The 14,884-nt window shown below is 27.6% G+C and overlaps 2 protein-coding genes across 4 annotated transcripts in view; one reads left to right on the forward strand and one right to left on the reverse strand.

Moving 5' to 3' along the window:
* The window catches only part of LOC117175174 (rab GTPase-binding effector protein 1), a 20,043-nt gene extending 14,625 nt beyond the window's left edge, over positions 1–5,418 (reverse strand). Inside the window, exons 1-3 of one of the 2 annotated variants that reach the window (XM_033364782.1) lie at positions 5,255–5,418; positions 4,959–5,066; positions 549–979 (exon numbers count right to left, since the gene is read on the reverse strand). In XM_033364782.1, the coding sequence (XP_033220673.1) occupies positions 549–979; positions 4,959–5,066; positions 5,255–5,306 (591 nt within the window). In that variant the 5' untranslated portion in view covers positions 5,307–5,418. Of the gene's footprint in view, positions 1–536; positions 980–4,958; positions 5,067–5,254 lie in introns of both variants that reach the window. The other variant, XM_033364781.1, reaches the window with a different exon arrangement.
* Positions 5,419–8,151: 2,733 nt separating this feature from the next.
* The window catches only part of LOC117175126 (synembryn), a 22,192-nt gene continuing 15,459 nt past the window's right edge, over positions 8,152–14,884 (forward strand). For both annotated transcript variants that reach the window (XM_033364699.1, XM_033364700.1), the window contains exon 1: positions 8,152–8,606. In XM_033364699.1, coding sequence (XP_033220590.1) covers positions 8,529–8,606 — 78 coding nt within the window. In that variant the 5' untranslated portion in view covers positions 8,152–8,528. The remainder of the gene's footprint in view (positions 8,607–14,884) is intronic.

Here is a 14,884-nt window from a genome sequence, read left to right on the forward strand (position 1 = left end):
AGCTCTTCTTAATATTTTGACACCAAAATCATGTCGATACACCTTACCGACTGCGAGTAAAGCCACCCACGCTTTAACTTGACAGACTGTATAACTCTTTTTGCGAATAATCCTCCAATAGTTAGCAAATATTGGCCACCCTATTAATCAGAATACTTCCGCTGAATATATAAGCACTTTAGTTTCCTTGATTTTGAAATAAATCCCTTTAATTAAAAATTAAATACAGTATCTATTTAAAAAATAAATGATGATGTGAATATGATGAATGACAAAAGCAGTGAAAATCAATTCAAATTTGCCAAAAGCACATTTTTTTAAGTCATGCAAAATGTCGCGTAATTTGTTTTTAGCTAAAATTTAATTACCTAAAACAATAGAGTGCCACATTGAAAGGTAAAATTCTAAAACATCTGACAAATTCTACTAATTTGAATAAAAATTTCAGATTTCGACCTCAGAAAAAAAGCGAATGAGGGTCTAGTTTAGGCGAATTAAGAGAGAATAAAGCAATGCATTCTTACAAGTTTACGTACATATTTGTTTACCTTCCGCATGCTCTCTTCTAAATTATCGGAACCTAAAGAAAGACTATCAGCGCCTAATTGAGAGGCGACTTTTCGAGCAAAACTTTTGGTCACAGTGGACAAAGACATTGGTCCATCCGTAGGAGGATCGCGAGGAATTTGCATTCGCAGTGACGAATTTTCATCTTCCAATCTCAGAATTGCAGATTTCAATTTACGAACTTCATGATCCAGTTGTTTGCAAGAGGAAGAGGATTCTTCAACTGTTTCGTTAATAACTTGTTGTAAAGAAGCGATTTCTTCCTGAGCTTTTCGCTTTTCGAATTGGATATCATTCTGGGTTTTTAAATCTACGACGATCAACTGACTTCTAGCGTCGTCCAAATCGTTTTTCAGTTTCATATTCTCTTTGTGTAATAGTTGGTTCTCGTCTTGCTTTTGCTTCAACTCCACTGCAAACCAAAGTTTCATCATTTTCGCAAAGTATCGGAAAGTATTATTGAAATTTAAAATTTCGATGAAAAATATTGTAAGTGTACCTAATTTTAAACCAATTAGAAAAGCGTACAATTATTTCAACAGGGTGGCAACAAAACTTCATTATCAAAATTCTCTGACTTTTCGCTGCCTTAAATTTTCATTTTATATAGCCATTAATATTTCGAGAATGAAATTCTAATCGTGTAAGCATTCTAATATAGAATCTTTCATAAATGAAATAAAAAATTTTTAATTTATTATTATCAGGAATTTTTAATTAAAAAGAATTCAAGCTGAATTCAGAAGAATGCAAATGAATTGGAGAAAAGTTTTAAAATGCCATTGATTTCAGTAGAATCTGAGAGTTTTTAGACGAATTTAAGGTAAATGAGAAGAATTCAATCAAATTCATTAAAATTCAGGGTGCATTACAAAAAATGTAAGTGAATTGAAAAAAATTCCAAAATATGAAAAAAATCATGGAATTCAGGATTATTTTTGAAGACTAATTTCAATGAATTTGAATTCTAATTTCAAAAAAATAAAATAAAACATAAAATAATTAATTGATGAAAATGTTAAAATTAATATAATTAATATAATAAAATTATAAATATATAATTTTATAAAATTTATTTTAATGATGAATTAAAAAAACATTTTTTAATCCATCGAATTGAGCAGAATTGAGTGAATTTAGAAAAATTCAAGTGCATTTAGAACAATTTAAGTGAATTAAAGAAATTCAAGAGAATTTTAAAGATTTCAGGATAAATTGATAACAGTTCAAGGTGAATTCCAAATGAATTGACAAAAATATTTTAAGATCTCTTCCAATATTAAAAACTCAAGAAATTCATGATAATAGTTTCTGAAATTTTCGGAAACTTGCTGAAATCCCATGAAATCTTTTAAAATATCTTAAAACCTTATAGGTTCTGTAAAATTGTTCCATATCATCGGAAATTCCACAACAAATTTTACAACTTTTTTTAAATCCCCTAAAATCATTAGAATCGTTAGAAAAGTCTTAAATTTTTTTTATTTCTTGAAAATGACTTGGGATCTTTTGCAATATCCCAAAAAATTTCAAATCGTTTAAAATCCATTCAAATCCTTTGACATCCCTTGAAAATATTGGATTTAATTAAAATTCACCAAAATCTTTGAAATTACCCTAAAATCTTTCAAATCCTTTAAGATCTTTTGTAATTCCTTGAAGTATGTAAGTTGTAGAAAATTTCTTAGTGTTTTTAAAAATATACTAAAAATTTCAAATACTTAATTTTTTTAATTTCCTTCGCACTTGAAAATTGCTTTGAATCTTTTAAAATACCCTAAAATATTTGAAATCCTTTAAAAGCTTTTGAAATCTCTTGAAAATTTCATGAAATTCTTAAAAATCCCGTAAAATATTTCAAAGCCATTAAATTTCTTAAAATCACTTGAAGCTTATTAAAGCTCTTGAAAATTCCTTGACATTTTTAAAAATACTTTAAAATCTTTAAAGTCCTTTGAAATCCCTTCAAATGATTGAAATCTAGCAAAAATTAAAGAATTATCGGAAATTCTTATAGGTCCTACGACATCGTCCAATACCTTCCGAAAGTCTAGGGAATTCTTTAAGAATTCATAAAATTTTGATAAAATCCTTTAAAATTATTCAGAACCTTAACAAATTCTCAACATTCTTTTTAAGGATTTCAAATCCTTTGAAATATTTTGAAATCCTTTGAAACATTTTATTAAATGATGGAAAATATTTCAAAAGCTTCGAAACGTTTTAGCAATACCCTACAATACTTCGAAATCCCTTGAAATTATTAGAATCTTTTGAAAAATACCCTGAAATATCCTGAAATATTTCAAATCCTTTCTAAACTTTGCAATCTTTTCAAATTTCTTAAAATTTTTTTAAAGATTTCGAAAATTTCTTTTTTGAAATACACTAACATCCTTAAAACCCCCTTCAAATTATTGAAACATATTTAAAATGATTCAGAATCTCTTCAAATAACAAAAAATATTTCAAATTCTTTGAAATTCCTTAAAACTTTTTAAAGATCTTAAAAATCCTTGGATGTTTTAAAGACAATCTAAAATCCTTTGGCATCCCTTCAAACTATTGGAATATTTTGAAATCTTTCGAAACTTTTTGAAGCTCTTGTTAGTTCTTTGGAATGTTTAAAAATACCAAAAATATATTCAAAATTTTAGGAAATCTGTTAAAATATTCTAAAATATTAAAAATCTTTCGAAATCTGCAATATTTTGAAATTTCTGGAAACTTTTTAAAGGCCTTGAAAATATCTTTGATGTTTTTAAAATACCTTAACATCCGTAGAAGCCTCTTAAAATTATTAGAATATATTTTTAATGATTCGGAATCTTTAAAAAATATATATATTTCAACTCCTTTGAAATCCCTTGAAACTTTTTAAAGCTCTTGAAAATGCTTGGATGCTCAAAAAAAAATATCTAAAATCCTTTTGTATCCCTTCAAATTATTGAAATATATCAAAAATATTCCGAATCTTTTAAAATATCCAAAAAGGTTTGAAATAATTTGAAACGTTCTGAAACCCCTTGAAAAATGTTAAAGATTTTGAAAATTCTTCGGATGTTTTAAAAATACACTAAAATCCCTTCAAATTATTTAAATCTATTAAAATCCCTGAAACTTTTCAAAGCTCTTGTAAATTCTTTGGAATGTTTAAAAATACCCAAAAATATATTCAAAATTCCATGGAATCTTTTAAAATATCCTAAAATATTTTTAATCCTTCAAAATCTGCAATATTTTGAAACTTTTTAAAGCTCTTGAAAATTCTTTGGAATATTTAAAAATATCCAAAAATATATTCAAAATTTCTTAACATCTTTTTAAATACTCTAAAAGGTTTCAAAATATTCAAAATCATTTGCAATATTTTGAAATCCTTGGAACTTTTTAAGCTCTTGAAAATTCCTTGACATTTCTAAAAAATACTTAAAAATTTTTTAAATCTTTTGAAATATATACAAAATTAGAAAAGTATTGAAAATTCTTATAGTTCCTACAAAATCGTCCCATATCTTCCGAAAGTATAGAAAATTCTTTAAAAATTCATAAAAATTTGATCAAATCCTTTAAAATCATTCAAAACCTTAAGAAATCCTAAACATTCTCTGAAAGTATTTGAAATCCTTCGAAATCTATTGAAATTCCTTGAAACTTTTTAAAGGTGTTGAGAATTCCTTGGAAATTTAAAAAATACTCTAAAATATATTAAAAATGCCTTAGTATCTTATAAAATCCCTAAAATATTTTAAATCTTTTAAAATCCCTTACATTTTTTAATGATAAAGATTCTTCGAACGTTTTAAAAATACCTTTCAAATCCTCAGAAATTCCTTGAAATTATTGAAATATATTAAAAACTCCTTCGAATTGTTTAAAATGCCATAAAATATTTCAAAAGAATTTAAGAAAATTCAAAAAATTCAAAAAGATCTTAATTAAATCATAGTTAATTCACGGGTTGATTGATTAAAATAAAAGTGAATAAACTGTTACTTAAAGTGCTTCTTAAAGATATTTTCTGACTGGAATTTTTTATATTTTTTATTATTAACTTTCCCTGACGAACGCGATTCCCTGACCTTTTCCTTATTTCCCCTGGCCTGCGACTGGCCTGTTTAATCAATTAGTTAAAAAATATATATAAAGCATTTAAAATATACGAAAATATATCTTGAGAAGTAAATCATTCTTATGATTCACATATTTTTAAAACAATTCTATATAAAGCCAATCAAAAGACTTATGCACAGAATAAAATTGAAACTATCCAGAAATTAACAATTCGCAGTTGTCATTCTGCACTCGTCTTTAAAAACTAACAGCAACAATAAACAAAACAACAGAATCAATAATTTGAAATTCCCCACAAAAAATGAATTGGAACAAACCTTCCTTCTGGAGAAACAATTCTTTCATTTTCGCCCTTTGAACGTTGAACTGTTCCTGCATTTGAAGATTTTCTGCCTCAAGCTTTAGCATTTTTGCCTGTTGGTCGTCTGCAAGAAAAATAAACGAATTCCTGCTGCTCTTAATTTGCATTTTCATGATTGATGACCAAGGGAGATGTCAATGAGCAATATTCACAAAAAGGATTGAACACGAGAATACATTCTCTATGGACGAAAATTGAAAGCGAATAGAAAAAGCAGAGTTTACTATAATTGGAATTAAATTGCACTCATACCTTCCACACTTTCTTCCTGAACTCCTTGATCATCCTCCGCACTGTTATCCATATTCTTGAATACTTTTATTACTTTTATTTGCTTTTCATAAAATAGTAACTCAGGTTTAATTTTCTTAATTTTCTGCGTTCTGGGCACATGAAAATAGTAAAACCATCTCTTCACATCTCTTGGTGACGGATGGGAACGGGGAGCAAGGGGGAACCGACAGTTTTTGATGACAGCGCCGTCTGTGGACGTCCCTGAAGTAGAGAATTAACAGAGAAAACGTGACGAGGTGACGTTTGCCCTGACTTGTGTATAATATAATTTTTTCAAAAGTTAAGAAAAGTCTCAATCTATAACAAATTGTCAAAAAATGCACTGATATCAAACAATACATATATCTTAACTTCAGTTTTATTCACATTTTTGTTTAATTTCGCGCACTTTTTAAGCAGCGCCATCTGATGCTTACGGAAAAACCTCAAAATTTGGAATTTCCGCACAAGTTCATAGAAACAAAAGTTAATTATTTATTTGTAATATTTTATATTTTATTACAATAGTCTAATTACAATTACACGTGATGATGGTTTTTTCGTTAAATTAAAATTAAATTCAAAATATTTCCAAATAAGAAATTAAAAACTATATCTCATTTTTTTTTGGTTCAACACTATCAAAAATCTACATTTTTAAAAAGTTTTTTTAATTTGAATCTTTCAACAACAAAAAAATATCGAATAAGTCTTACAGAATTTTGTTAAATTGAAAAATGTTGCTTTAAAAACGTTTGTATTCTTTTTCAAAACTTTAAAAAATCATTTTAAATGTTTTGAAATCTCTTCTAATTTCTCGATGAATCTTTTAAGAAAACTTTTTTATTCTCTTTAACTTTCTAAAATTCAAAAATGCCCATGTTGTTTACAATTTACTCAAATCTTTTTAATTAATTGAAATAATTGAAACTTCAACCGAAAAAGAATTAACGGAATAAATGTATCGTTAACCCAAAAAGATTACTTTTTTATCAGTTGCTTTTTAAACAAATTATGGAATTTTTATAAAAAGAGACGAGTTTTCTGCAAATATAGTTACTTTTTAACCCGAAAATATGAATTTTCAACGAAAAGATACATTTTAATCCAAATACTAGAATTTTCAAACAAATCGATGAATTTTTGGCTAAAATGATAAATTTTCATAAAAAAATTTTGTTTTAAGAAAATAGTTCGACTTTTAAGCAAGTGATTGACTTTATGACAAAAAACATAATTTCCCCACGAAAGCCGAATTTTTAAACAGATAGTTGAATTTTTAACCAAACAGTATTAATTTTTAACAAACTACTTCTGAAGTCGAACATGAAAAACAAATTTTTAATAAAATAGTTGAATCATTAACTGAATATCTTTTTGATTCGCTTTTGACAATTTTGGAAATCATTTTTAATGCTTGAAATACTTTTTAAGTATGCTTTCAAAATTAATTTTTCAAAATAAGTAAGAATCACTTCAAATATCCCTTGAAAAATTTCAGTATTTTTGTGTTTAAATCTCTAAAAATCTATATTTTGCTTTAAGTTTCTTGAAATCTTTTAAAATTTTTAATTATTTTTGAAATCTTTTAAAAAAATTCTAAGTATCTTTTAAAATAACTAAAAATATTTCTCAAACTTTGAAAAATTAAAAAGAAATTGCCTCAAAATCGCCCAGATTGGTCTTTTTTAGAAATTTTCTAATTGTTTTTAATTTTCTTTGAAAATTAATTTTTTACAATCGAAAATAATTTATCATTTTACAATAATAATAAATAAATCTAATATTATAAAAATTTTCAACCTTTAAAAACTGCCAAATTTTGCTCTAAAATTTTTTATATTCTTTTCCGAAATTTTAGCAAATCATTTCAAATGTTATTAAATCTTTTCAAATTTTAAAGTATTCTTGGAAAAGTCAAATTTTTAAGAAGAAATTTAATTTTAACACAAATAGTTGAATATTATTAATCCGAAACTAAGAATTAAAAAAATAATTTTCAACCAAGTAATTTAATTTTCTACTCAAAATATGAATTTCCAATCAAAAACATTAGTTCTATACTAAAAAAAAGACGAATTTTTAACCAAATATATGAATTTTCAACTCAAAAAGATCCATTTTTAATCAAAAATAGAAATGTTAAATTTTCAATTACAAAAATTAATTTTCAAATACGACATAAGTGATTTTTTAACAACGAAATATTTTCAAACATCTATATGAAACTGATTCAAATTATTCCTAAAATGGTAGAAAATCTTTCAAGATAAAAAAATTACTTGGAATATTCTAGATTTTTTTCTTCTAATTTTAGAAATCTGTTCAAACTTTTTGAAATGTTCTATAAAAATTAATTTTTGAAAATGAAGTAATTTATAATTTTTCTATGGATCTTGAGAAAAGTTTTTTGTTTTCTTAACATTTTTCAAAATTCTTAAAAAGGTTCGATTTTTTTGTTCGTAATCTTCATATACTTTTGAATTTTGCTAATTTTTTGCAATATTCTCTTAAAATGACTTTTTCGAAATAAAAAATCATTTATAATGTTTCCAAAAATCTTAAGAAAATATTGTTATTCCTTTTATAAAACTTCTAAATAATCTCATAAACTTGAATTTTTTATAAACTTTCTAAATTGAAAAATTTTGCTTAAAATCTTCTATATTCTTTTCCGAAATTGTAAAAAATTTACAATTTTTGTCATGTTTGCCCTGATTTATACATAATATAATTTCTTCAAAAGTCATGTCAAATCTCAATCTATAACAAATTGTCAAAAATAAACTTGTTTTGTCCTTTTTTCTTTTGAATTACGCGCACTTTTCAAGCAGCGCCACCTGACACTTACAGGTAAAACATCAAAAGTTGGAAATTCCTCATAAATTCATACAAAAAAGCGCCTTTTCGTAAAAATTTAGTCTTTTTGTATCTCATTTGACTAAAAAAATAACAAATAAACTCTGTAATATACGATAATGCATAAATGCACCCATTTAGAACTCAAAAGCTAGGTTCAGAAGTGAGAAACCCGTTCGTCAATTACCGAAAGTACCATAAGGTTAAATTTCCAGTTTGTATTTCGTGAAGTGTGTAATAAAAAAATTTCTAGCCTAAACTAGACTCCTAAACGCGCACTAATTTCATTACTGTCAAATGCGATCAAGCGTTCCATGCTTATTTTTGGGTAAACAATATACGTGAGAAGTAGAAGTTAAAAAAGTGATTATCGTAGAATAACCTCGCGTTCAGTATGGATGATGTGTTTTACAAAATTATCACAGGGAATCCCGAAGAAGTTCGCAGAAGTTTAGAACGATTTTCTGTTAATGTGAGTACTTTTGATAAACGTTTTGTAGTTTAGAAATTGGGTTTGTCGATTTGATGAAATTACGATACATAAGTAAATTTCAAATTGTAATAATCGGCCGGATTTTAAATTAAGTAAATTTAAAATGAATCTTTTTTGTTAGACTTATTTAGATTTTCCTGAATTGTGTTTCCTAGAAAATTTTTTGCCTGCTTTGTCATTTTTTATTCAATCTATGGATTTTTCTTTTACTATGCATTTTTTACTTTTATTTACATGGGATTTTCTAGTTTTTCTTTTTTCTATTTTATTTTGTGAATTAAAGTCAGTTTTATTTATTTACTTAATTGTTGTATAGAGATATTTGTAATTTATTTTAATTTGAATAGTAATTTTTATATTTTGGATTAATTGAATTTTAATTATTATAATTTGTATACGCCGCATTTTTCTAAAGTTGAAAACGTTTTTATAAAAAAAAATCCTAAAAATGTTGTATGTGCGGGTAAATATTTTTAGTTTCGTTTCTTCATGGAGATGATAACGGAGGTGTAACAAAAATTCAACCTTCAGTGTTAATCTGCAAAACTGTTTACAGTACAAACAATGAAAATTTATCATAAGTCAACTGAACTTAAAAACTTCCAGTGAATTTTATTGCCGGTGTTCTATTTTCAACGTGCACACAAACAATTTTATTTGTATAAAGCTCTCTTTCTTATTATAGCAGGGTGGCGGCTGGACCGGGAAACTGGGAATTTTGTGAGATCGGGAAAAACCGGGAAATGACAGTGAATCTATTTCTTGACCGGAAATTTTACAAATTTTCAGAAACAAAAAGTCTGTCCAAGTGTGATTTCAACAGTTTTTTAAATAATCAGTTGAATTTTTATCCTTCTTAATAATAATATCCTTTAGTTTACAATGCCTAATTCGAAAATCTTTCACTTCCAAATTTTCTAGTTTGGATTTTAATTTTTAAGCGTACATTTTTGATTTAAAGAATATTAAAATGTAGTTTTAGACTGAAAAATTAAAAATTAGTATCGTTTGAAATCGTCAATTTCTAAATTCCTAATTTGATTGTTAATATTAAATCAATAATTATAAATCAAAGATAAAAAACTAAGCAAAGAACTAAGCTTTCAACGTTACAATTTTTAGTTTTCTATTTGAAAAAATTTAACTTTACAAGTAAAATTTTTGGATTTTGATGTATAATCAATATTGCACAACTATAATTCTTAGAAAAAAATCGAGTAAGTTAATGGGATATTTAACCCTTAAAGGACATACTTGATGTAAATCACCCAGCTACTTATTTGCGCTTTAACAAAACGTATCAAATTCAAGAAAATGGAACATACGGCGCCAGATTAACAAATGACATGAAAACCTATTTTTCCATGTCATTTTTACATAATTTTGATTTTTATAATTTTTATACGTAGTTTAAGATCAATAGAAGAGTTTAATCACACAAATACGGTGTTTCAATTTTCATTGAATTGAAGCTTTTATTTTTTAGAATAAATACCTTCTTTGGAACGAAGACTAATTTTATTTTTGAAGCGCCGCACAGTGATAAATATGGAAAAAATTTTGAGCCACGTGACGGTTTTAATCAAATAATAAAAAATTTTTCAATTCTCTACAAATGTTATAGTCATCTCTTAATTTTGTTCCAAAAAGGATTTTTTAAACTACTTTATATTACAAAAACTGTTATGAAACATTTTTCTCCTTAAACTGGATAGATTAAACATCATTAATTGATTTTCTTGTAAAAAACTATCCAATACCGTCGGCACAGCACGCGCTTGAATACCCTTGGGTATCTAACACCCAGTATGCTCTTTATGTAATTTTACGGAAGTGTGCCCTTCGAAGATTAAAAGGTCTGAAAAGATTCAAAATTCGTTTAAAATTTGAAATTATTTCAAATAATTTATGCTAAGCGTCTACGTATGCTGACAAAATCCGGCTATTCGTACAGAAATGTTGATGCAAATAGCCCACGGCCTAGTTAAAAACAAAATATAGATTTCTGTAGATTTAGAACAAAAAATGTAGAAGCTTTTTAAAAATTATGAAAGGTTTAAAAAGAATGAAAAGCATTTTCTTAAGATTCCTAGGGAAATTGAAAATGTCTTTTTGTTTTGATAAATTAATTATAAAAGAATATTTTCTTAAATGTCCAAAATTGTTAAAAATGAATCTGGAAGATTTTAAGGAAATTATTATTATAAACGCTCAAAATGTAACCGGATTAAATGGAATTTTTTACTGGGAAAACCCGGATTTTTTCGAAGTTTAAAGGGCCACCCTATAATACTGCGAAGGTAGAATGTTCGAAATTGTTGCTTAATAAACTTTCCGTAAAATGCAGGTTCCTTTCAACAATATATTTGGGCATTCACATGAAAAGGGCCCATTTGGCGGTTTTTATATTAGTAGATATTCGCGATATTGGCCCTATTCAATTTTATATGTATTTTTTTTCTCCAAAAAAAAGTTTACGAAATTTTAACTTTAAAAATGCTAATGATCCTATATGTAACTCCATACTGACCAGAATGGCCCAGGCGTTTTGAATGTCACTTGATATGATAATTATCAAAAATATATTAATCGTATTCAGAATTTCTATAATTACAATTTAAAATTATCGTTTTAAAGGCGCATTTTTAAAACAGTTTAATCTTTGAGAACGTAAAACTATAGTTTTTCTTCAATTAATTTTTAGATTAATTTTTGGAGGTTTCGAATTTTCAATTTTCCAATATTGTGGTTTCAAATTCAAATATTGAAAATTTCAGAAAATTTCGGCTATTTAATATTTCAAAATTTTATATTAGAATCCTCGACATTCAGTTTTGAATTTAATAATTTTAGATTCAAGTTTAAAGCAATTTGGATATTTGAAATTGATACATAAGCAATTGAATAATTTCGGTAATTTTAAATGGTTATAATTATTTTAGGGTTGTGAATTTGAATGCTGAACGTTAAATTTTTTATTTTTCTCTTTCATAGATTTTAAGTTTGCAATTAAAATTTTATTTATTGCATTTTTAAAAGTATAATTAGCAATTTAAAAATTATTAATTTTTAAACGATTTAAATTTACTTCAAATAATTGGAATTTTTAAGAGTTTAAGTATAAAAAAGTTTTTATATGACAAGTTTTCGTGATCATAATTTTTTTCCAGTTTTAAAGTTTACATTACAATCCTTAAAGGTTCGAAGTTCCGGTCTTGAAATTAAAATTTTTTTAAATGTTTTCCTATTTACAGCTACTATTTATTTTGACATTTTTTTAGGATAATTTAATTGATTTTTTGATATTAGAAAATTCTGTCTAATCAGCTTTAATGTTACATTATAATTTTGTTATACAATAACAATTTAAAATTTTAGAATTCTGAGTGGCCGCTGGGCCGGAAATTTTATTTGTTATTTTATTTGAAGCGTTGGAATTTCCAGATTTTAACTTTAAAATTCAAACTGTTTCAAGTTGAAAGTCTTAGTAGTTCAACAAATGTAAAAGCCCTATTGAAACTGTATAAACTGTTTTAATTTAAAAATAATTTGAAAATAATATATTCATAATTAAAGGCTTTCATGAATTTTCAAATATTGTTTAGTTTGCAATTTGAAAATTAAAAATTTGAAAGTTTTTCATTAAGAAAAAGAAAAATTGCTTAATATTTAGAAATACTATATATGGCTTTTCTTCTAAAATCAGTGATTATAAACCAAGTATACCAAACTAAACAAAAAAATTTAACTTTCAACATTACAATTTAATTATCTATTGGAAAAATTTTAATTTTTCAGTAAAATTGTTGAATTTCGATGATTGTCTAAATTAATATTGAACACCTATTATTCCTAGAAAAAATTATAGCTTTTGAAGATTTCCAACTGTTTAGTCTTAACACCTAAAATTATTTATTTTATATTGTTGTCTATTTAAATCATTTAAACTCTTCTTTGCTGTGAAACTATATTACTCTTTTAATCTTCTCTTCTAGAATTTTGGCACGTTTCGACACTTTCTAGTTTTCTTTTGTTGACCCTGGTCAATGTAGTATCTTTCGCCTCTTTTCATTTACAGATGCAAGAATGGCCTTGCAATGGCAATTTAGCACTACGCTTTCGAATCCTCGAAAATACCGCAATAAAATTATGTAGCCCTTTTACTTTGCTAACAACTTAACCTTAGGAAATTTACTTTTTACGCACAGCTGTTGAGCAAATAGTTAGAATTTGGAAGGACCCATTACAAGGGCCTCACCCCCAGTTCCCACTACTCGATTTCCATGATTTTCTTAACACGCCTGCGCCTCCTACCTTGCCCTTCCTCGACCAATCAAGACCCTCAACGGCATCAGTTCTCCCAACTTACCAAATTTTCCTATTTTCGCACCCTGTCTTTTGCTTCCTCAAAAATAGTAATTCATTACTTGTCGTCGGTCGTCTCGTACCAATCTTTGTTAAAACCTTCGCTTGTCCGTCACTTTGTACAAACTTTGATAAAAACATACAGTGCACCTAACCTTTACTAGTATGTATATATGTACATTTCTTTTAAAATATATGCATTAAACATACAAGCCTTCGTTCGTGTTTTATTCACCAAAATTTTAGCAATTCGATAAATTAAAGTGAGCGAAAACATTATGGTCCAATCGAGCCGGATATTCTTGAAAAATGTGAATTCAGTGACATTTCGAAAAGTGACAAAATAGTGAAGTGTTTTGAATTGAACTGAACTTTGAACATTGATAAAAATAAAGTTCAAAAAGTGCACTCGTTTGTGTAACTAAATCTAAATCGCCACTCTAAAGGAACTTGTTGTGCTTAAGCAAATTGAGATTCTTATAGCAATTTGTGCTTAAGCAAACTTTCGTGCTTATAGCAAACTGTCGTGGCCATATGAAATTGGCTTGCTTATAGCAAATTTTCGCGCTGAAGCAAATTCTCGTGCCTTATAGCAAACCTTCTTGCATAAGGCCAATTTGTCGTGTTTATAGGAAATTGTCCTGCTAATAGCAAATTGTCGCGCTTAAGCAAATTCTTGTGCTCTATAGCAAACTTCGTGCTCATAGCAAAATCCTCGGTGTCAATTTGACTATAGAGCTTTTCGTATCGTGTGTTCATAAGTTCATATCAGTGTTAAAGTGAACCTTTCAATAGTAAACTGAGTTTCTGTGTTTCGAATGAATCCGAAAATAGTAATATCGTGCTTCAATATACAACAGTGAAAAAGACAAAGTGGAATCAGTTAATATTCCTCTTGTGCACAAGTTGTCTGAAGCTAACATCGTCGAAGAGAGAATCCAGAGAAACTTGTCTCTCTCAAATTGTCATCGCCTACCTCGTAGAAAATAAGGATCCCGGATTCATCCCAGGAGAGGAAGCTGACTGAACCAAACTTTTCGTAGTCTAGGATCAACACTTGGCAACATCCAGCAACACTGTTGCTCTGTATAAATTGTTTCCGTCCAAATCACCGCGTTGCTGACTGCACCGGCTCTCCTTGTCGTAAGTGCCGTAAAAAGCACAATATTTTACTGCATTTTGAAAGACAGTCTGCAATAGAGAATGCGGTCTCAGAGTCGTTCCCTAAAAGCCAGTCTCTTATCAATATGCACGCTCAAGTTTCCTCCGAGGGTTTGCTTGCAACTGCGATCGTGGACTTAGTCAATACCCAGGGAGAATCCAAGTCTTGTCGAGTATTTTTGGATGCTGGATCGCAGGCCAATTTTATCACTGAAAGCGTGGCATCTTTCTTGAAACTAAATAGAAAATTGGTTGATATTTCGGTCTCTTGTGTTGAGAATATTTTCACAGAAATCAAGCATTCAGTTTCAGCAACATTGAAATCTCGTTTTAGTAAATACTCCAAGAATCTCGAATTTCTCCTTCTAAATCGAATCACAAAAACAATGCCCTCAGTTGAAATTAATCGTGCAGCCCTTGAAATCCCAAAAGATATATTTCTAGCTGATCCTGAATTCCACAAGCCATCAGAAATCGATGCTCTGATTGGAGTTAAATTGTTTTACAAGCTCCTATGTGTAGGACAAATTACCCTGAAAAACCATCCAGAAACCGTGCTGCAAAAAACTCAGCGTGGCTGGATTGTCGCTGGAGAAATTAATAGTTCTCTCTCTAAAAATCACGTGCATTGTAGCTTTGTGACCCACTCTACCCCTCTCGATTCGAATCTCACAAAATTTTGGGAAATCGAAGAAGTTCCGTCAATAAAATTATTGTCCCAAGAAGAGCAA

This window comes from Belonocnema kinseyi, chromosome 6 (assembly GCF_010883055.1).
Source record: "Belonocnema kinseyi isolate 2016_QV_RU_SX_M_011 chromosome 6, B_treatae_v1, whole genome shotgun sequence".
In the NCBI taxonomy this organism is placed as follows: Eukaryota; Metazoa; Arthropoda; class Insecta; order Hymenoptera; family Cynipidae; genus Belonocnema; species Belonocnema kinseyi.